At 38.9% G+C, this 20,759-nt stretch overlaps 13 protein-coding genes across 13 annotated transcripts; 4 read left to right on the forward strand and 9 right to left on the reverse strand.

Annotated features, from left to right (window-relative positions):
• BATDEDRAFT_89772 (uncharacterized protein) lies at positions 1-1,081 on the reverse strand (the record flags this gene model as incomplete). The annotated part of the gene is made up of 4 exons (XM_006680099.1): positions 1-394; positions 503-675; positions 761-932; positions 996-1,081. 4 exons carry the CDS (start codon positions 1,079-1,081, stop codon positions 1-3), a joined length of 825 nt encoding a protein of 274 aa, XP_006680162.1.
• Positions 1,082-1,353: 272 nt separating this feature from the next.
• BATDEDRAFT_89896 (uncharacterized protein) lies at positions 1,354-1,795 on the forward strand (the record flags this gene model as incomplete). The annotated part of the gene is made up of 3 exons (XM_006680005.1): positions 1,354-1,395; positions 1,470-1,576; positions 1,639-1,795. The coding sequence occupies 3 exons, from the start codon at positions 1,354-1,356 to the stop codon at positions 1,793-1,795; spliced, it is 306 nt and encodes a 101-aa protein (XP_006680068.1).
• A 109-nt stretch (positions 1,796-1,904) lies between these two features.
• Positions 1,905-3,438, reverse strand: BATDEDRAFT_89771 (uncharacterized protein; the record flags this gene model as incomplete). Its single annotated transcript, XM_006680100.1, has 4 exons — positions 1,905-2,504; positions 2,635-2,697; positions 2,765-2,884; positions 3,238-3,438. The coding sequence occupies 4 exons, from the start codon at positions 3,436-3,438 to the stop codon at positions 1,905-1,907; spliced, it is 984 nt and encodes a 327-aa protein (XP_006680163.1).
• Positions 3,439-4,012: 574 nt separating this feature from the next.
• BATDEDRAFT_37113 (uncharacterized protein) lies at positions 4,013-5,754 on the forward strand. The gene is made up of 3 exons (XM_006679959.1): positions 4,013-4,354; positions 4,781-5,040; positions 5,147-5,754. The coding sequence occupies exons 1-3, from the start codon at positions 4,086-4,088 to the stop codon at positions 5,647-5,649; spliced, it is 1,032 nt and encodes a 343-aa protein (XP_006680022.1). The 5' UTR covers positions 4,013-4,085; the 3' UTR covers positions 5,650-5,754.
• A 139-nt stretch (positions 5,755-5,893) lies between these two features.
• BATDEDRAFT_89770 (uncharacterized protein) lies at positions 5,894-8,475 on the reverse strand (the record flags this gene model as incomplete). Its single annotated transcript, XM_006680101.1, has 12 exons — positions 5,894-5,963; positions 6,056-6,185; positions 6,269-6,347; positions 6,420-6,492; positions 6,566-6,593; positions 6,714-6,825; positions 6,958-7,020; positions 7,131-7,211; positions 7,313-7,426; positions 7,480-7,633; positions 7,725-7,912; positions 8,059-8,475. 12 exons carry the CDS (start codon positions 8,473-8,475, stop codon positions 5,894-5,896), a joined length of 1,509 nt encoding a protein of 502 aa, XP_006680164.1.
• Positions 8,476-8,660: 185 nt separating this feature from the next.
• On the reverse strand, positions 8,661-10,215 carry BATDEDRAFT_25828 (uncharacterized protein; the record flags this gene model as incomplete). The annotated part of the gene is made up of 3 exons (XM_006679833.1): positions 8,661-9,092; positions 9,182-9,393; positions 9,537-10,215. 3 exons carry the CDS (start codon positions 10,213-10,215, stop codon positions 8,661-8,663), a joined length of 1,323 nt encoding a protein of 440 aa, XP_006679896.1.
• Positions 10,216-10,707: 492 nt separating this feature from the next.
• BATDEDRAFT_89769 (uncharacterized protein) lies at positions 10,708-12,258 on the reverse strand (the record flags this gene model as incomplete). The annotated part of the gene is made up of 1 exon (XM_006680102.1): positions 10,708-12,258. The coding sequence occupies one exon, from the start codon at positions 12,256-12,258 to the stop codon at positions 10,708-10,710; it is 1,551 nt and encodes a 516-aa protein (XP_006680165.1).
• A 258-nt stretch (positions 12,259-12,516) lies between these two features.
• On the reverse strand, positions 12,517-13,747 carry BATDEDRAFT_25830 (uncharacterized protein; the record flags this gene model as incomplete). Its single annotated transcript, XM_006679834.1, has 6 exons — positions 12,517-12,614; positions 12,699-12,877; positions 12,951-13,059; positions 13,142-13,246; positions 13,308-13,399; positions 13,446-13,747. The coding sequence occupies 6 exons, from the start codon at positions 13,745-13,747 to the stop codon at positions 12,517-12,519; spliced, it is 885 nt and encodes a 294-aa protein (XP_006679897.1).
• Positions 13,748-13,898: 151 nt separating this feature from the next.
• BATDEDRAFT_89767 (uncharacterized protein) lies at positions 13,899-14,515 on the reverse strand (the record flags this gene model as incomplete). Its single annotated transcript, XM_006680103.1, has 4 exons — positions 13,899-13,981; positions 14,067-14,175; positions 14,252-14,314; positions 14,441-14,515. 4 exons carry the CDS (start codon positions 14,513-14,515, stop codon positions 13,899-13,901), a joined length of 330 nt encoding a protein of 109 aa, XP_006680166.1.
• Positions 14,516-14,833: 318 nt separating this feature from the next.
• On the reverse strand, positions 14,834-15,771 carry BATDEDRAFT_89766 (uncharacterized protein; the record flags this gene model as incomplete). The annotated part of the gene is made up of 5 exons (XM_006680104.1): positions 14,834-14,971; positions 15,082-15,396; positions 15,470-15,564; positions 15,628-15,662; positions 15,740-15,771. 5 exons carry the CDS (start codon positions 15,769-15,771, stop codon positions 14,834-14,836), a joined length of 615 nt encoding a protein of 204 aa, XP_006680167.1.
• An 89-nt stretch (positions 15,772-15,860) lies between these two features.
• BATDEDRAFT_89897 (mitochondrial 54S ribosomal protein YmL39) lies at positions 15,861-16,254 on the forward strand (the record flags this gene model as incomplete). The annotated part of the gene is made up of 3 exons (XM_006680006.1): positions 15,861-15,934; positions 16,043-16,149; positions 16,217-16,254. The coding sequence occupies 3 exons, from the start codon at positions 15,861-15,863 to the stop codon at positions 16,252-16,254; spliced, it is 219 nt and encodes a 72-aa protein (XP_006680069.1).
• Positions 16,255-16,324: 70 nt separating this feature from the next.
• BATDEDRAFT_30250 (homoserine O-acetyltransferase) lies at positions 16,325-18,106 on the reverse strand (the record flags this gene model as incomplete). The annotated part of the gene is made up of 6 exons (XM_006679889.1): positions 16,325-16,545; positions 16,624-16,705; positions 16,877-17,155; positions 17,233-17,258; positions 17,349-17,740; positions 17,904-18,106. 6 exons carry the CDS (start codon positions 18,104-18,106, stop codon positions 16,325-16,327), a joined length of 1,203 nt encoding a protein of 400 aa, XP_006679952.1.
• Positions 18,107-18,741: 635 nt separating this feature from the next.
• BATDEDRAFT_35391 (uncharacterized protein) lies at positions 18,742-20,759 on the forward strand. Its single transcript, XM_006679921.1, has 10 exons — positions 18,742-18,784; positions 18,857-18,916; positions 19,004-19,103; positions 19,189-19,335; positions 19,436-19,551; positions 19,644-19,725; positions 19,820-19,902; positions 19,983-20,150; positions 20,217-20,329; positions 20,477-20,759. Exons 1-10 carry the CDS (start codon positions 18,761-18,763, stop codon positions 20,523-20,525), a joined length of 942 nt encoding a protein of 313 aa, XP_006679984.1. The 5' UTR covers positions 18,742-18,760; the 3' UTR covers positions 20,526-20,759.

The raw sequence follows: 20,759 nt of genomic DNA on the forward strand, positions 1-20,759 counted from the left end.
TTATTGTGGAGAAGAGTCTTTTGATTTGCTCTGCCTATGCTGTTTAGAATTGGATGCAGGTATACTTGATCCGGAGGATGTTCGCGTGGTAGCGACGGATCCAGGAGGTCTGCCTCGGCCTCTTCCCGATGGAGTAAAGCTTGATTTTTTTGCGACTTTGTTTGAGGATCCGTTCACCCGAGTTGAGCCCACGATCGACACAGAGCCTTTTGCTGCACGAGATCCACCAGCAGATAAAGCAGTATGTGATGCACTTGACTCTTTATCTGATTTTGAAACGGCTGCAGAGTGCAAAGTAGATCCGGTTCCAGATGCCAATCCACCTGTTTTACCAAAACTTTGACCTTCCGTCAGACCATTCTTGATCCATCTGCCACGTCGTTCTTCTAAATAGCTTTGAATCCAAATGTAGCATAAAGGGAAATAGTTCAAGTCGAATGTTTAGTGTAGATTCAACATCACATTAAAGAGATGATTCATGGCGAGAATGACTACAACATACCAACTCATTTGAGATTCAATGACCTGTTGAAGCGTAGGACGGGATTTCAGACCATGTTCACCTCGTAGGATATCTACTTGGTCTTTAAAGGGCAGGTATCCATCTTGTAATTCATTCAATGCATTCTGCAGTTTTGTTTTTTCGGCCTGTAACCGTGAAGCCTGAGCATTCATCTAGAAGCAAACCAAATCGGTTGAAACACTCATAAATCAATACCATGAGCAGTATATATTCTAGAGGTGCAAGTTTCGACATTACTGTTTCGTAGTCTTGCTGCACGATTTTAAGTTGGTCCATCAGCATGACTCGCTCATCCAAAAGCTGCATTTGTTCTGCACATGTTTCTGAAAGAAGATTGGTTGTGTGATCCAGTTTTTTTGTAGTCTCTACAATCTGAGTCTCTGTTGACTCTAGCAATGCAGTTTGTATTCTGGAATATATTTCTATTTAGAATCTGGATGATTGTAAATTGGACATGCATCAGTGCATATACCTGATTTCCTGCAGACTCTCTAGACTGCTTAATAAAGGTGTTTTGACATGTGGCAATCGAGTGTCTGTTGGAATCTGCGATGCCATAATCAAGTTTCTAGAATAAAAAGTATTCAACTCGAGAAATTGAAAACTCGAAAAGTTTCTGTTGAATTATTTGCAAATTCAAAGAAATTTGAATGCAACGATCTGCTGTCCAGCTGCTCCGTCAAACAACATTCAATATCAGCAAGACTGCAGCCATTCGTTCTGTGTGTAGAGCACATTCTTGTTGGTCTGTCTTTTCCATTCCTTACAGCAAGACTGTCAGTTATTCTAGACACTACGTTACATCTCCAACAAAGTTTTTAGACTCCTTCATGGACCAACCGGGCCCAGTATTGCATGCCATCAAGACAAAGGTAGCAAGCAGGATGTTTGTATTTCAATTCAATGGATTGACTAACAGGCTTCGGATACCAACCATGATATTTAGATCACTCAAGCCTTGGCTCCTACCCAACTCGAAGTTGTGGATGACAGTTCTAAACACAAAGGCCATGCTGGCACTAAAGGTCTGAGGAGTACAGAAACCCACTTTCGGTAAATCGATATGTTCAAACTCACACTTTCAATCCATTGCTAACCTGTGAATAAATGACTAGTGTTGTGATTGTATCCGATGCATTTGCTTCAAAGTCGTTGGTACAGCGACACAAGTTAGTTTATGAAATTCTCGATCAGGAAATCAATAGTGGTGTTCATGCTCTCAGTCTTGTTACAAAAACTCCACAAGAGTTTGAGAATTATGTGCCAAAATAAAATACAAAACTGTTCCCAGATTCACTATAAAGAGCAGCGTCAAAGTAAACCTATTTGTTGAATACCAATATACCATTTTTTTTGATGTTGGAATAGTCCAAATATTTGATTAGTATCTGCGACTGCTCTCCCGGCCTTCATCTCTGCGACGAGGACTCCGAGACCTGCGCCTATCGCGATCTCTGTCACTGCGGTCTCTATCGCCTCGGTAGCTGTCGCTTCTGTCACGGTCGCGATCTTTGTCTCTGTAACGGTCTGAAGGCCCATTAGTACGAGATCCACGACGATCATCATAGCGACTTCCACCTCGATAGTCGTCGTAACGGCCCCCATTACGTGAATCGTCATTTCGACCAGTGTCACGAGAGTCCCGTTGGCGATAACTGCCTCTATCACGATCTCTGTCCTTGAAGTCACCATTACCAGAAGAAGAATAATCATTACGGGATGGTGGTCCTGCTGCAGACTCGGCAGTAGTTGTAGTTGCAGGACGAAGCCCATTTCGTGTCCCACCCAATCCACCTCCAAGTCTCCGAGGCTTCCATCCGGGCACAGTTCGCCCACGCTCAACATCTACCAAGATACGTCGTCCATCAATTTTAAGACCTTCTGCATCTTTATATGCAATCTTCATGTCTCGTTCATGCTCAAATTCAATAAATGCATATCCTCGTGGTTTGCCTGTTTTAAGATCTTTAACAATGCTAACCTAGAAAACATGAATTGAAAATAAGTTGGCAAGATATTACAAAACACCAGTCCACCAACCCCATACAAACAATATGTTTACGGTGGGGTAGTGGGTTTGAATTAAAGGTATAGAGTGAATAGTGACTGACTGATTTGACTTCGCCAAAAGCTTCAAACTCATGCTTGAGTGTTTTTTCTGTAGTATCAAACGACTAGGATAAGGGTTAGATCAGACCATTAAAAATAAACTTGACATGGTCATTTGAGCACACGACTCACTAAGCGAGAAACAAACAAAGTCTTGTATGGTTCAGCAGTGGCATTTTCATCCTTGTGAGGATCCCACGCATCGATGGCTTCCTGGAGGGCAGCAGCAGTTTTTGCAGCCTTTTCTGCCGCCTTTATAAGCAGGATCAAACGTAAAAACGATCAGTATGTATAGAAAGGATTAGAGTACACGATTTGCAATATTTAATGAACATGATGTAAAGCTCTTCTAGATTAATGTTTTGTATAGATCAAAATACTAGGCATCACATTATGAATGCAAATCCAGATGATTCAAGACAACTGTAACATCAGCTGAGCCAGTATTCACACATGCAATAGATTCAGAGTGCACCAAAGATCTTGCTCAAACCAAGACCTTGAACAGAGTTCAGACATGTTCCGCAAATGTCACTTTCAAGCGATAAATACAATAAAATCCAGATATCAAGAATGAATAGAAACCATGATTGATAAAGGCATACCAGCCGTTTCTTTCTGTCTTCCATAGTCTCGGTAGCAATATAGTCAGGATCATGGCCCATTCGACATAGCGGCAGGAACGAACTGACACTGGTATAGATGGGAGCAGTTTTAGTTTTTGGATCAGCCAATGCAGGCATATAAGGAAGAGCAGGCCGAGGGGCAAACAGCCTCAGCAAGCTAGGAGGTAGTTGAGATGTCATCACAACGGGATGATTTACTAATTGTTGATGGCAACAAGTGTTTAAAAAGATTGAAATTCACATACCATCAGGTAAAATGCATTGAACAATATTTTGTAAGTTGCAACCAAATCACTCGATCGAGTGTTGCAATTGAATTTTAATCGATAATTAAAATTGTATAAAAACTACATGAATATTGTATAAATATTGTATAAATATTCCATGGATATTCACGTAAATCAAGTGTCAATACATAATAAACTACCAATCTCATGGAATAATTCATATTAAATACAATAGTCAACACTGTGTCTTGTAGACTCAACAAATTTATTAAACATGATCTTTTGACTGTTTAACAAATAGTAATGTTGCAATTGAAATATTCTTTAACCTTGTTGGGAATTGCTTGATGATTTTAAATATTTCAATTGAAACAGTTTAGCAGAAAGCGCAATCCATCAGCCATTGTTTATTCCAAAGCAAAATTGAGGCAGTGTTAAGATGCAAAATTGCTTCATTTTATATGAACATGAACATGGCTGTATAAGCAGTAATTTCACGCAAGCTCACTCTTCCACCCCAATCCAATCTGTAATCCAGTCCATTCAAAAGTTGTTTTAAACCATCACTTGGCCTGTCTAAATTCATTTCCTTGTAACACAATGCATCCTACTTCCATCTTTTCAATCACTGCGTCCTTTGTCTTTTTAACTTTATCGTCTGCTATCAATGCTGCCGTTCCTATAGCCACCGATTATCCTGCTCCAGATGTACTCGCTCCTGCCAATGCTACTTGGTCTAACACTATTTTAAAGGACATTCCTAACATTCCTGTCAATGCTTTGGGACTTCCTACGCCAAACTGGTCTGCAGATATCGTTACTTGCCCAAGTGCTAATATGTGGGGACTTTCGTATGACGATGGGCCTGGGTAGGTTTGCATTCCATTGTAGCCGTGTATTCGTATAGTTGGAATCACTGGCAATTTATCTCTAGTCACCGCCACTATTTCGCTTTGGATGACAAGGCTTAAATATTCGTCTTCCTACTGGAATTCTCGATCTTTCAAAGCATTGTCTATCATGCAAACCAAACGATGGCTTTGATTTGAACAAGTCTTTTGGCATAGCCATCATTGTGCGATCGTCAAATTCATTCATTGCAATCCAGTGATTGGATTCGACTGTTGTCTGTCAAACTGTCAAAGAGTTTGAAAACAATCTTGTCCAGTAAACTCGGCATCAATCATTTCATAAGACTAGCTGTCTATTATGTATTGCTTACATTGATACTGCCTTGTCAATCGTAAATTATTGCTAATCATTATTAAATCGCAACCTTGTATTCACATATTTAGTCCTTACACTGATAATCTACTTTCAGTGTTAGCCGCTAAAAAGGTTAAAGCTACCTTCTTTATTGTTGGATCTCGAGTGCTTCAATATTCCGATGTTTTGCTTCGCACATACCAAGCTGGCCACCATATTGCTTTACATACTTGGTCACACAGAAATTCCACTGCTGTCACTAATGAACAGTTTGTCGCTGAAATTATTTACAATGCTCGAATTATCAAGGACGTAATCGGCGTTACTCCTCGTTTTTTCCGTCCACCTTGTAAGTGCTGACAGTTTACACTTGAAGCTGTAAAGGCTGAATCGTGTCTTTGATATGTTTGGCAAGAGTTGCTCTTAACTTACCCCCATTCAAATATTTTTATTAGTTGGTGATATTGACGAACGCATTCGTAAAATTCTTCACAACTTGGGTCTTATCATTGTTGAATGGAATGTGGATTCAGCCGATGCTGCCGGAGCTAAGGATGTTGCAGTAAAGTTTGGTGCCAAAGCTAATGCTGGAAGCTCTCCTGTCATCTCCCTTGAACACGATCTGTTTGCTACCACTGAACCACAAGCTGGTCCAGCTCTTGATGCTATTCTTGCTGGAACGGGTAAATATAAGCCAATGCCCATCGATGAATGCCTTGGCTATGCTGCTTACGATGAAGGCTTTTGGGATCGCGTAGCTGGAAAGGGACTTCCACCTATTAACCTCGTTTCTGGCAGTTCCCCAAGCGCTAATTCCACATCCACCAGCTCAACTGGATCTGCTGGATCTACTACTGGTTCACATAAATCATTCAGTTTGCGATCAGTGGAGTCGGCTTGGACAGTAATGACTATTGTTGGCACCGTTGCCCTTGTTGGTGGCATCTTTATCTTTTAAATCTAATCTTGAAAACCTGCTTTATGTTGGAATCAACACTGCTTGCTTATTCAAGTCACAGTCCTTTATTTTTAAAATAAATGTTTGACAACTTTATGACATAGTATTTTGAAATCTCTTGTACAACTGTCATGTTTGTTCTTTATAGCCGTATTCGTTGCATCTATGTTGTAGTCAAAACCTATCCGATGATGAAAACAATCGGTATTACACACTACACCGGTATCGGTAGTATTCAATGATTTTATTCAATTCGCATTTCAGCCTTGAGGTGTTTGAATCTATCTCGAAACCATTTCTCTACTCGAACAGCACTAGTTGTGCAATCAAACAAAACAGATCCATTAGAATTGCAACCCATCACATAATAAGCAGGTTATTCAAAAATCAAAACTGTATCACGTACCATCTTGCATATGGAGACGAATCTTCGTTATATATGCGACAGTTTGAAAAAATCAACAGTACATCTTTAAAAAACTGATCTGAGCGTGTGTATTTGTCATTATCAACATTCTTTTCCAACGTTCCAAGATCTACATTCATCAGTTAAAATATAGGCACATGGTTACAACACGGAGATTGACATTTCTATTATTTTCAAAATAAATCCATTTACCCATCGGTTCTTTAATAATATCATAGTAGTCAGGCACTCCAGCAACAGGTTCAAGAAATGGCCATGAGTTATCATCCTCCTAGTATACATTTAATCAGCAAGTCCCAATTTCAATTGCAATTGCAATTCAAACAAAAACAAACCAACTTACTTTGAGCTCAACCACCATCTTTTTCATAAATATATGCAACATACTTCGTTCTCTTGGCGGTGGGCGTGTCGATCTAAAACCATACATGTGATGAGCACTTGTCAGCCCATCAAACCAATTTCAAATCATAAAAGTAAGAAACATACACTAATCCAGGAGTCCATCCTGCCTCCTCTAGAGATGGAAATAGTAGTAAAGTAAATGTTATTATAAACATATATCCAATCACCAACAAGATGGTTTACATAGACTGCACGTGTTGGTGTTGATACAGTTTATCAATCCAATTCATACTTAGTCCTGGAATGAACATTGGGTCTATATGCTCGACTTCTTGACTAAAATCTTTGATTCCGGGATAAACTATGCTTGACTTGCTTGCCTCTTTGATTTTTTTAAATACTGCCTATAAACAACCATGACATGCAAGTCAAATATGTCAATATACTTTATAGAAACTAGTTTAAACCCCATCGTATTAAAGCTATGCTGATACAATCACTATTTTCTGAAATTGAATAAATGTGGCAACACTTACCCATCGATGTGCAACAATTGTGTTTACAACGTCCAGATATTTGATTTTCTTGATCATATGGCACTTTTAATAAAAATGATAAGTATATGCACAACCCTTTTCAATAGAAACCAAGTATATAGTGTGTATCTATTGAAAGACTAATCAGGATATAATTCAGGTATATTATTTACCTGCATAATGGTTCCACCTTCATAATCCTTAATGTATCCAACCCATAATCGCTTCTCTAAAGTGATCTCTGTGGTAAATCCCTTGTATTTCAGAATCATGAGTAGTAGAAAAGTTAGCAATAGGGTGACTCGATTGTACGTCAAATATCTTGTTTACAAATGATATATGATTAAATGCAAACCTGTTTTTTGAAATATCCGACTGCATAATTATCTGCATAGGTTAAAAAATTCCAAATATCGTATGCTTCTCGCACATAGTCCTTTACATGGCTCATAAGCCGGGATCCATAGCCCTGTATATTCAAGAAATCAGCATGATTAAAAAGCCTAATCTTTACATTATCACCCATAACAAGATGGCATTACGTGCCTGTACTTGTTCTGTCGATGTGATTGCACAGAATACAATCTCGGCAAAGTTTCGTTTGTCAAAGGGTCGATACGTGATTCCACCAAGAACAATCAATGGACGACGCACAACTGCCATGTGGTGGTGGTTTCTAGCATTTCATAAAATAAACCGACACGAAGCATCAGTAATCATGCATGCTGTATCAATACTTGTAGTAGACATCATATGTTCAAACCAACCTGTCATAAACCAGTCTAGAAATATATTCCCTTGGCATATTTGGTAGCTGCCGCTGATAAATATTCTTCAGTCCAGTGAGTAGTATCATCGACTCGTCTGTTCCATCGTTTTTGACTACTCGAAACGACACAAGTCCTTCTCGTTCAGTCTGTAATGCCTTGTTGTTTTTAAGCTTCTCAGCAACAAGCTGTTGGATTAAATAGCATTCCAAGTTGATATTATAGTAAATACAGATCATGACCATCACAAAGAACTTGCACTCATGGTGACATGCAATCTAGCTTATACTAGATGCTGATGCACACATGGACAAAACCACAATGGAATACTCACATCGCTAGCAATCTGAGGAGGCAGCAGATCGATCGTCATTGTTTCTGTAGTGTGCTCAGCATCTTCCATTTCAACATCCTCAATGGATGCAGTGGAACTCTGTCCTTTTGCTGGCAACTTGCCATTCTTTAATGCATATGTTGCCGACTCAGTATCCTCATCCTGTATATCATTTTTAGCTGTGGATTCCCATGTAGCAATAGTAGTACGAGCTACCTTGCCAGACGTCTTTGTAATGGTTTTGGCCGAGTGAGAGCTGGGTGGCAGGACTGGATATACTGTTTTTTCATCCACTACCATAGCATTGGCTGGCTGTATAACATCAGTGTCATTGTGCTCCAACTTTATTATATCCGGGTTAGTCGGTGCAGCGCACATCTGAACAAGTCTGATTGTAGAAGGGTCATTATCATTCATTATCTGAATAGATGAATGGCAATCCAAGACGTCGAGTCGAAACTCGAGCCGAGATTTCTTTTTATCAACAGTGAGCATCTACTTGCATTTATTTCAGTCCGTCTTGTTCCAATGTCATTGTCATCATATAAAGCAGTCTTTGATCCAGACTTTATTACAAATGTTTGATACGCTTTTGAAATAAACTACTCGATATCCATGGCATTTACACCCAGCCATTGGAATTGGTCTTGCTCGTATCTCGAATACCCACACTGTTCCATCACAGCAGCGGATGCATCGTTTCCTTCCTTGACAAATCCAAAACTTAGGATCGAATCACCCAACAAAGTTTCAAAATTGGATTTCAAGAAATGAAGTTGCAGCTGAGAAACAACCTCGACGCATTTAGCTGCAAGACTGCGTCTTCTATATGAATCGATAGTGGCAAGCATGCCAATTTGAAAATCATGATGACTGGCAGCCCACGATACTGGTACTCCTAATGAAGGATTTGACACCGGATCGACACCTTTAGGAAAAACGCGAATCACACAATTGAGTTGTGACAATGGATACTCGAGAGTTGCAAATCTGACATAGTCAACGCCATAATCGACAGTTCTTTCCAGCATGATCTGAATTGTAATAATAAACAATTTATGAACATTGGTTCAACAATCACTAAAAAAATCGATCCATTAATCTTGCCATTTTAAAAACTTACTGCCGGAATATCAGACTCCTTGATATGATCAATAACAAACGTTTCACCGGTTGTATCATCTACCCAGCAATCACCAATCGCCACGTTATATTTATTAATTGGTGATTTTGTGACATACATGTGATATACGTCTGATTTCCACTTGTAGCTAACAAGAGTATCAACAAAAGGCTTGTATATTAAAGGACATCCATGGATGGTAATACTTTGGTCTATTGTTGGCAAGGGTTGCATAAAAATCAAAATCATACCCGTTAGTCGAATTAAACAGCGGATAAATACAATATTAATGTAGATTTGCAATTTAAAAATCAGAATCAAAGTATATAATGTATAAACCACCAGAGTTTCATACATGGCTCATTGCAGGGCTGCATAGCCAACTTGATGGTCGATAGTAGCATCTGAATAGCTTGTTTTTGCTCATTAGGATCTGCACTAAACATGCAGAAATTGGCAGTTCCGTCATTCTCGTTTATCATACTTTTATCACATCCAATCATGGATATCAAAACAACTTGCGATGGTTTAATTGAAAGTATATCTGTAGGTTTTGAGTTGTGTTCATCATCTCGGAGTAGCACACAAACACTGTCTACGAGTGTCATATAGCAAGGAGTCGTTGAACAGCTCGATCTAAGCAGTTGCCCAATCAGTTTGATGACCGAGTCAACTTTTGGAATAGAACCAATCAGACGTACAATGTGATGTTTTTCTGCGGCTGTAGTGGAATCAGCTTCTAACACGTACATTGCTGGAATAATGTCAAGTGTAGAAATACATGATCGATACGCTTCATTGCAACCATCACGTGAACACGGTATAAAACTTGTCCTGTTAAAGTGTTTGATAACCATCATGTCTGGATACATATCAACACTACCGGATGCTTTACAGTTGTATCGTTCTATTCGAAGACTGCATCGACAACTACCACCAGGTTTATTTATACTCGTTGATTTTAATAGTTGTTTGGACATGTATTCATGCACTACAATAGCATTCATTTCCTTTTGGAATCGCTGACCTTGCATAGCATCGATATTCAAGTACAAGTCTAATCAGAACTTTTAATGCCTTTGAATATTTAATTCATTAAGCACTTAGATTTGTTGGCAACAAATATATTTGGGAAGAGTTTGCTCGCCATCGAAATGCACAACCAAAATATCTGCCAGGGTTTATAAAAGGTTGGTCATCCTATAAAACTACTCTACAGACTCAGCTCGATCAATCGGTTAAAGCAGACAACTCGATCAATGTGGGGACAAGGTTGGATGGATCTCAACTCGATACTTTTTCACCTGAACAACTTGGTACGCTGATTCACATTGAACCATCCATTTAAATCATAATGATATTTCCAAGATACCTGTATATCACTTTCAAGTCATTGACTCTTGAATCGGTACTATCTGCTCTGTTAATCAATAGGTCAGCTTTACACATTGAAGAATGCGACAAAAGAGTCTTCAAAAAACACAAATATGCCATAAATATACTATTGATTTGTCCAACATCAATCACTATTCCCATTCATTTTCTACATAATGATCAAACTGTATATTGTGCTGCATCCGAGATTGGCGTGGTGTTTCAAATTGTACTTGGGTATCTAACTCTGACTGGTAAACATCATGTTGAGACATTGTATCCCAGCAATGATCAACTCGTTCGAGTCTTGAAGTATAATGCCTTGAGCGTGGCTCAGTATGTTGACGACTGTGTGGTGCATGTCCAGGTAATTGCTGGTGAATTGGTACGTGCTCTTCGAATTGATGGCTGTCAAAATCAGATAGATATTCAAAAGTATTCTTTAAATCTATCCATTGATGCTGTGATGCATCTTCAATATGCTGGTTGGGCCAATCCCGTCTCCCCAGTGATGGATTCCGAGGCAACATCGCATGCGATCGCCGAGTTGGACTGTGATAAGAACGCATTCGATGGCTATAGCGAGGATTTTTTCTTTGTGCCATGGCTTGCGTGTCCATGCTCCAGTATTCTTGGCGAATGGGTGATAATCTACGTATCATTTTAGTAGGAGTTGTCAATGGATCCAAGTCATAATGGTTATCCATGTAAATAGAGCGCGATAATGGAGACGAAGAGTGTGAAAGGTTTTGATCAAACGCTGATATGATACGATCTGTTCTTGGTAGTGATGCATTTCCAGCTTGATTGAATGGAGATAGCTGTGAATCCTGTAATACAAGCGGGTCTATGCTATTATTGTTGATATCATCTGTAAGATCAATCGTATACGTTCCACTTGTCTCGGATGTATAATCTGACATATCCAGCAAACCATCTTCATCGCTACTATCCAGATCTTCAAATGGTAAATTTAGTGTAGTCATGGATCTGTAAATTTCTGAGCGTGGCAGCAAGATACGATCAAATGCATCGTCATCGTAGAGCAATTCTGATATTATCATATCTGCCTGAGATTCTGTGGGTAAACTAGAAGTAGATGATTTAGTGATATTTGTAATGGCACTGGCCATGCCAGCGCCAAACGAGGTGGTTGGTATAGGGTGTGAAGTGAGTGGATCTAAGTGTGGGTCTTCCGTTGCAACATGTGGGCCAAGACCATCATGTGTATTTTCATTCTCTAATGAATCTATTGCTAGTTTCATATCCCTTGCTAACAATGTGGACGGAATGGAATGCCCAATAGCCTTTGAGTGGGACCGTTTGAGAAATCCTCGGTCTATAACTATTCGGCCAGTAGTTAGGTCAATCTCATCGCTTTCTCCTTCAAACGAGCGACCATACTTGGAGCAGATAATCTCCCATGTACTCTTGAGTCTTTCTAGACTTTCTGTGCGAAGTTTAGCAACATCTTCAATGGAAAGGTCTGGTAATCCTGTAGTTTCCCCCAATGCGATACTGTCATCTTCTAAAATGTCCGACTCTAGTTCATCTGCAGGCTCTGTAGATTTATCGGTGCTGGATTCAGGATCTTGAGGGCTGTTTTCTACGGAAAGAAATGCTACAGGTCTGCTGTCTTTGTGTATCAAGGCTGCTGGTCTAGGCTTCAAAAGGTGTTTCTTATTTACGAGTGGTTGGTCCATGTAAGTGATTTGCTATAATTCGACAAGATGTTGGGTTCAAGACAACTTTTTAAATACTTGAATATAATTGGCAGATTCGATTCTCGATAGTACTTGAACTTGCAGCAATTGTACTTGTAAGCAATTCTTTCTTACCTACTGTTTATATCTACAGCCGTAAATCATATCTATTGGATTCCATGATAATTGTTTATTTTAAATCTTGGCTCGAGTGTTTTTGCCGTATTCACATATGAATACCCAGATCATTGGCTAATTTTAAAATCCAGATCGTCTTGGCACAGATGGTAGTTGAGATGAAATAGCTTTGGCACTTTTGGCTTGTTCTCGTTTCTTGTGATAATTTTGTCTTAGATCTGTCATGATATTGGATAAATCACAAGTGTTTAATATAGACATAGTATGCTTGATCATGACAATCAATATTAGAATTGACATACAGACAAAGTTGGATGTTAGTGTAAACTGGTTTGATTCTTTTAAAGGAGTTGGTGCATCTGGAGTCTTTTCAGCTGGCTTGGAGTCAGTTTCTTTGGATGCGGCATCACTCTTGGGCTCTACTTTTTCTGGATTCGGCTTGGATGGTGCTGGCAGGGATACTTTTTCTGGTCGACAAAAACTACCATATTCAAGAGATTCAGTTTGGAGTATTTAGACTTGTCAATACTTGCTAGAAAATATCCCGACTATACCTTCGGTCACTGGTATGGGAGATGCATACATAAAACCAATCTCCAGCTCCATTTGTTAGGACATTTTGAGACTCCTTGTTACAAACAAAGCATGTACCAGGCTTCACAGCTATCAAGTATGAATTAGTATTTGTCCTGAGCCATGCATAGCATTATTAAACCTACACAACCTGTTTTCAACGTGTAGATACCATCCATTTGAATATGTTGATACAAAAAGGTTGGATTCTTTTCAAGACTCGAGTTGGAAGCACTGGGAAGATATCCAATCGGGGAAATGGTGGGTCGGCCATGCGCTAGAATGGTGTTTTAGTATTGGTATGGATGCTGTGGTGCAGAGGCCATTACTCTACCTACCACATTGAAAGGGAAACTTGCATTTGGAAAGACTATTCAATAGGAAGGAGCAGCTTGATTGAGATAGATAATCCCCAAACTTGATTGCAGATCTAATTAATGAATGCAATAGTTTATTAGTTTACCATTGTCTATCACTTATGCATACTGGATCGAGTGACTTTCCTGCAGGCCCGGGATTTGAGTATGTCAATGTCGCTTTTTGGCTGCTCATGTAGGAGCTGTTCAAGACGAATGCGCTCGTCGGCTGCATGCTGATCAATGAAGACCAAAAGATCGCAATGACTCGACTGCCAACTGATTTGCAACTCAAGGTCGACCACTGCTGAATGTAAAGGAAGGATACATGCAATATAGCATCGATCCACTTGACCTATCAGTATCAAACCTTGTAGATTATCTTTACTGAATCGTATTGGAGTTTTTTTGAAGAGTGTCATTTTATGGTGACTGGGAAAGCTTATTTCTGCAATCAACAAAGTCTTGAACGATATCCACTAAACTTGATCCCACTTTTAATACCAATCCAAACGATTGTTTATTTCTCTTCTATATCAATTTAAACTATTATCATGTTTAAAACTCATCCTGTCAAGCATCAATAGTCTCTCGTCGTTTTGCCTCCACTTCCATTATAAGCTCAACAACAAGCTGCCAGTCATCATTATATCCCTCTATACAATATGGGTTTATCAATCATCAAGTATCATGTTTGAATTCCTACAATCAACTCTTCATGTGCTAAATCTGACTTGTTACCTTTAACACATTTCTTAAACTCTCGCAGTGCATGTTCGGGCTCTCCTAGATTGAGATAACAGTAACCAAGAAGGTGTCGTCCCGCAAGAGCTGCTCCTGGAAGAGTCACCTATTCATACCATGAAACCAAAATATATGTTGGTACTTGACAATCAACTTGGTACTTGCAAACTTTAAATGCATACGTATTGCTGAAGGCATATTAATGCTCGTGAATATGCACCAAGTTGGTAAAAGTCTTTGGCCACCTAACCAGTATATCATGCAAATATCAATACTACGTTTTCGATGACTACATCACGAATGAAATAGATACTCGACATATCCTATTATTCCTGATTCATCACACCATATCTTGAATAAATTTAAAATACCTGATAGACATCAAATACTTCAGGTGGACGGTTGAGTCGGCGTTGAAACCATTCTAGCACTTCATCCTTGGTCATGGTAGGCTTGAAGTTTTCATAGTCTGTAAAATCAGTCATTCTTGGTGTTGTAAGACTAGATATTAAACTCCGATTTTAATCGAGTCAACTCGTTACTACAATTTTCGTTGAAATTGCAGTACGTTGAATCCAAGCTTGTGCCTATAACAAACGTATATATATCGAGTATCATCCTGATGCATGTGACTCAAGGACAGTGCAAGTCGGATCTGATCAGAATGTGCAACTAACCTTGACCATAAACATCTAAACACTTGCACATAAAATAAATTTAAACAAGCTGTTTGTATTGTTCCAATGCAAGCAAATAGTGGGAATTTATTTAGATGGTGCTTGTGATTGCAACTGTTTAATCTGGGCATCTAGTCTCTGGTTTTCCATGCGAACAGCAATTGTACTTTGAATCAGTTCAGTCCAGCGTTCTGATAGTGCTCGAAGAGTAGGTTGTGCTTGCATCTACAGTTTGGAATGACGGATCGTGATCCAAAATTATATGAGCGACCAAATATACAAATAGAGTTGATCTTGGATTCAATATGATCTAATCCAACCAAATAGAAACACACCTGATCAGCTTTACGAATCTTGTTTACTGCCTCGATCCGTTCATTGCACAATTCCAACTGCGATTTCATATTCTTTATTGCTGCCTCGAGTTGATAGTTGTGGATTCGCCACGCATTGGCACCCATTCTCGTCACTAACTCCAAATTGACTAGTCGCTGGCTTTGATGCTCGAGTTGTGCACGGGCATTATTTACAGCTGCATCCCACTCGTTCTCATCAGTTGGAGCCTCCAAACGGAATCTCGTGGTATCAATAGCTTGCATCTTGATACCCGCTGCAACTTGATCTAAAAGCCCTGCCAATGCTGGATGGTCCTATTTTGATAATGGTTAAAAGAGTTCAAGATCCAAGGCTTATATTGATGTATTTGGAGTGAATAGCATGTACCTTAAATAGTTCTGTTTCGTTTAGTTTTATTAGATCTAAAGTGGGTCGAGGTATACGACTTGATTGGAGCTCTGCATTGACAAGAGCATCAACAACTACGCACACATGCATTAGTTTAAAGGATATGGTATTGGAGTTGAATACAAATATGAACTCACTGGCTGGGTCATAGTCAGGATCAATATAGGGCAGACTACTCAAAAACATTTATAAGTAAAAAACCATTTGATAAATAGAAAAACAGACTCAAGTTTAAATAAAAGGACTCACCAGTCTACAAGTACAGAGTCAAAATCGTCCATAATGAAGCGTAAGTTGATTACTGGGCAAATGCAATTTTGTGAAACTTAATCTGAATTTAAATCACGTGCAAATTCAGTTGGTCAATTGAATGGTTGCAAATCCACTTCTCAATCCCAAAAAGATCAAACTCGTTGAAGCAATGTCCAAAAAGGCAAAGGCAAGGTAAGAGTCTGCATAGAGAAAATCTTGAGTCTTTTGGCGAGTTGACAGTGCTATCAAGGTGGTAATGGCTGATATACTCACCGCTATCTGATTGAATTTGTAATCTAGAACACTAGTTGTGCGACTTATTAGCACTGCAGGCACTGGATTCACATACCAAACTACCCGCAGAAGAACACTTCCCAAACTTCAATTGCGCAAATATGATCCTGTGGGTGAGTGTATGCTATGCGTAATTTATGATATACTATGCTAAATTCACCAACTAATCTACATTTTTAGTCAACCAGCATGTTCTTTTTATTGAAGGCAAAAAATAAAATCTCAGATAAGCAATTCACTTTAGTATCACCATACAAGTAGATCATCGCTTTCTTCAAATATACTTGATCAAGGTTGATTGGTATTCTTTTGTGCATTGGGGTTGAGTTCCACCATTTCAGGTGCACATTTTTGGATAAAATCTTGGAGAAGTGTGCGCATATGATCGAGTTCCAGCAAAAATCCGTCATGACCTTCTTCAGATGGCACAATCACAACTTGAGAGTTTGGTATTCCTGCAGCCAATTCATGTTGATCTTCGACAGTGAACAGGACATCTGTTTCGATTCCTTTTAGAAAAGTGAGATTTGAAGTTAAGCCAGTGGTATGAACGTAAATCAGCACCTATTTCAGTTGACCCATCTTACCAATAACAAGAGTGTCTTGAACTATCGAGGCAAGTACAGCAGAGTAATCATCTCGACCAGTAGAAATATCGTGATTGTCCAGCTTGCGTGTGATTGCAATGTAGCAATTTGCATCAAATCTGAATGTATTCACGATTTACAGGTGTTAGAGTACGCAGATTTGCACAGTAAGCAATCTCTTGCAATTACAGAGCATTTTTATCGTTATTTTTTCATGCATCAACCATTTGTGAATGAGAATATGACTGCAGACTTGCCTTGAAACAAATTTGTCGCCCTGGTATCTCATATAGCTTTGCGCCGAATAGACAGACGGCTCTGATTCTTTGGATGATAAAGTAGCATGTGATTCATGCTTATCATTTGAATCATGGATTCTAAATTTGTTTCCCTCGTTGTGCTCTAATTCTGTTTTAGATAATCCTCTGACTTTTGGCACAACCTTTCTTCCAAACCGCGCTTGAAATGAATTGCGTGCTCTGTACGTCAACAATGCAACCATCCTTGCAGCTGCTAGTCCTACCTTTGGCGACTACCACGAGCAACACACAAAATGAATTAGCGTATCATGAATTTGATCTGCATGGCCACTTGGTTGAGAAAACTTACGCAATCATCAGTATAATATCCATCGCCTATAAAAATACAGCCAAAGTGATTAGACTATTTGCACTTGAAAATCACATACATGCAGTTGCTATCAAAGTGATTTAGCATGCACTTACAGTAGTTTGAATCAGAGTAGATGGCTTGGCGCTGTGTCTCGCCCCAACTGATACACCAAGCCGAGTGACGGCCAGAAGTAGCGATTGGAACAATATGCCTCACATATTCGGGTCCAAACGTCAGTGCCCATTCCAGAGCCTGCATGCCACCCATTGATCCACCAATACAGAATTTCACTTGTTGAACACCAAGAAGATCCAAGATGGATTTGTGCAGCCTGACATCATCTCGAATGGTGGTCAACGGGAATGTTGGACCATATTTTAAACCAGTTTTTGGGTTGATTGTGCATGGAGATGCGGTACCATATGGCGATCCAAGCACATTACCGCAAAATATAAAAAACTTGCTAGTGTCAAATGGTGCACCAGGACCTAAAAGTTGTCCCCACCTGCATGGATCCGATCAATCGTCAGGGGTGAGTTTTCAAGTTCAGTCGTGATTAATCGTGATTAGTAATCCATCTCGATTTCTAATCACGACATGCTAAAAAGCGGCTGCCAGTCAACAGGCAATATAATGATTGACAAAATATAATCCACAAGCCATCATACCAGTCTTCTACATCAGCGGATCCTGACATTGCATGACACAGAACCATCACGTTGGTTCCAGCATCATTCAGCGTGCCCCATGTTTTGTAGGCAACAGGAACTTGCTCCAGCACAATTCCAGATTCAAGCTTAAATGAGTCGAGCACTACTATGTTCTGATTATGAACCAACTGTGCAAATGAAGATTGCATTGGATTTGGCATGGATGCAGTGCATGTATCTTGTTCAATTAAAATGTCAATGCATATTTGTCTTATTTTTCAGTAAAATCTATCATGCAATAAATTAATTACCTTTAATAGCAGTCGAGGAAATAGTATTTGAAAGCATAGATGAAGTGAATAAAGATTGAATTGCTTAGTTCAAGTTCGTTTTTAAATCCAAGACTCGCCCTAAAATACTTTGAATTGAAGGGTGAGTAATGCTCTAGATTATTTCTTTAAAGACATTTCTATTTTGAAAATGTATTGGGCATATCTTGTAATGAAAACAAGTATAATAAAATTTACAGTCCTATTCACGTAAAATGGAGCTGTGGTATTTATCTTGGAGTGATCAACTCTCTACTTTTGAATAAACCATGACTGGACACTCATTACGCTTTCCTATCAAGAATCGACTTTAATGAGCATTTTTAATTCAATAAATACAACATCCGCCATATAAAACTGGCCGTTTATTATGTATTTTGACACTTGTTTAGTGTTCCATTTGCATGAATATGGCTGTAAATGGTGAGCACGATCCAAGCCAGTCCACAGTTAGTCTCACGTGATTATATCGACTACTATATCAAGATTGTCAAAGTCTGCACCTGGCTAGTTTATATTGACTTGCCATGGCAGACAACGCGGTTTATGAGATCCACGAAGCATCCAAAGGTAAACCAAGTTCTGGATATATAACAATTACCAGTCTACTCTTGAATATTGACAAGTATCTATCTATTTGAGCTGACTTTGAACTACCATGGACGAGACTTAGCTGATGTGCAGTTTAGACGACTAATGCAGGCAAGACAAAGCTTCAATCTTATAAACAAGTTTACTATATCCTGCTGTATCATGTGGATACATATATCTAAACTATAAATAATATAGTCACTAAAGCAATGGATAAACTCTTACATCAATCAAGATATGCTGGTTGTGCGAGATTTATTTGAGCTCACTGTTGGAACCGCGCTGGCTACATTGTTGGGTATTCTAAATATTTGTTAATTTCAAACATGTTTTCATAAAGTAGTGCAAACCATTGAGCTACAACCATCACTATGTTTGAATAGAAAAAATTACTGGTCAAGAAGTTGTGGAAAAGGGATCGCTTGTAGCAGTGACTTTAAAAAACTATCAGCTTATTATGGGGCTTGTGGTTCAATTTGTAGACCGACATTTTGGCATGTCACAAGTTGAAGGCAGATGGACACTCAAAGGTGAGTACCGAATCCAACGGTCTGTATTTATCATTGTGATGCAGTTTCTACACATGAGATTAGTACGCCAACTCTGTTTTATTTTTTGAATATTATATAGGTGTTTTGGCTCAAGATATCTCATCATTACTTTGTTTCTTGGTGGATTTGGCTACTTTGTTAAAGTGTCCCTTTCCGCTCCCGCCAAATGTTTTGATTGCAATCATTCAAAAACAGGTAATTTAAAGCTCAACCAGTCACTAATTTAGCATTGTATATATTTTCATAAAGATGGAATGTGCGACTCACCTACACATCTTCAAACTCAGGTTATTGATGGAACAGAAAAAACGCGAACAACCGTGCATAAACTGACCCAAGATATACCGACAGTGGAGGATTCTGTAGTAGGTAAAGTAATCCATACTGGAGACAATCTACATTGTTTACATTTTGCAATGAATATAATTTACTGATAGAAAACCGTGTTGATATGACATCTCAGCAAGCGATGCGACACCAGCAGTAGCAATGGATGCATTTGATGTATTGGTAGATTCACCTCAAAAATTTAAAGAATTGTCCGAGGTATTTTAATACGCGAACCATGTTAATCAAAAGTTTTAAACCGTTCAGCTGATTAATATATTTATTTAAAATGTAAATAGCTTTTACTTGGATTTGTCAATATGCATCTTGCAATGGTGAATATCCAAGCCAACGATCTATCCATGTTAGATGATGGTGTACATGCTATCATATTGATTGGAATTTTAGCTAATCTTTTTGTTCCACTAAGCAAATACCATTTGATTCCGTCTACTGAAGCGCACAAGGTGAGCAACAGACTAGTATTTTGAGCTGAAAAATCAACACATGGCCTGATGCATGTTGGGAAATAGGTGCATAATGTCAAGTTTGGACTAGAGCTTACAAAAGGGTTAGGAATCGACACCAATCGAATTGAGCCACAAGACATTATTCAAGGAAATACAACAACGATTTGTAGATGGATGTAGGTATTGCATATGTCAGCACTATCTCTCTTGCTGAACTTTACAATATCATGACTTGAAATATTGCAATCATAAAATCACATGTAAAATCAAAAAATTTAACCAAGATGGGAAAACTCGATTGTTATTATATCATCACATACTAGATTTGTTCTTTACGCAAATGAGCAAAACTCTGGATCAGTTGTCCAATAGGCATCTGCTTAAATAGTGTCCGAGCTGCTTGCACCGCTCTTGAAGGGTTTAGGGATTGCGTCTTCAATGCGCATATTTATATTGTTGCCTGCAGGCTTGTGCGCAGATTCAGAATCCTCAGGTTGCATCATTTCTTCTTTGAGCTGGGCACGCATCATGGCAAACATGGCAGGAAGACAGCAGCAGAAACAGCATAATAAAATTGAAAGAATAATAAACACAGGGATAAGAATG

This window comes from Batrachochytrium dendrobatidis, assembly GCF_000203795.2.
Source record: "Batrachochytrium dendrobatidis JAM81 unplaced genomic scaffold BATDEscaffold_8, whole genome shotgun sequence".
NCBI classification, from domain to species: Eukaryota; Fungi; Chytridiomycota; class Chytridiomycetes; order Rhizophydiales; genus Batrachochytrium; species Batrachochytrium dendrobatidis.

What these genes read in the sequence shown, in the direction of transcription:
- BATDEDRAFT_35391 (XM_006679921.1), top strand. Translation starts at nt 18,761, where the DNA reads ATGAGATCCACGAAGCATCCAAAG. An exon ending in AGTTTAGACGACTAATGCAG is followed by an intron (nt 18,917 to 19,003) that starts GCAAGACAAAGC and finishes TAAATAATATAG; the next exon opens with TCACTAAAGCAATGGATAAA. An exon ending in AGGCAGATGGACACTCAAAG is followed by an intron (nt 19,336 to 19,435) that starts GTGAGTACCGAA and finishes AATATTATATAG; the next exon opens with GTGTTTTGGCTCAAGATATC.
- BATDEDRAFT_37113 (XM_006679959.1), top strand. Translation starts at nt 4,086, where the DNA reads ATGCATCCTACTTCCATCTTTTCAATCACTGCGTCCTTTGTCTTTTTA. An exon ending in TCGTATGACGATGGGCCTGG is followed by an intron (nt 4,355 to 4,780) that starts GTAGGTTTGCAT and finishes TCACATATTTAG; the next exon opens with TCCTTACACTGATAATCTAC. An exon ending in TCGTTTTTTCCGTCCACCTT is followed by an intron (nt 5,041 to 5,146) that starts GTAAGTGCTGAC and finishes TATTTTTATTAG; the next exon opens with TTGGTGATATTGACGAACGC.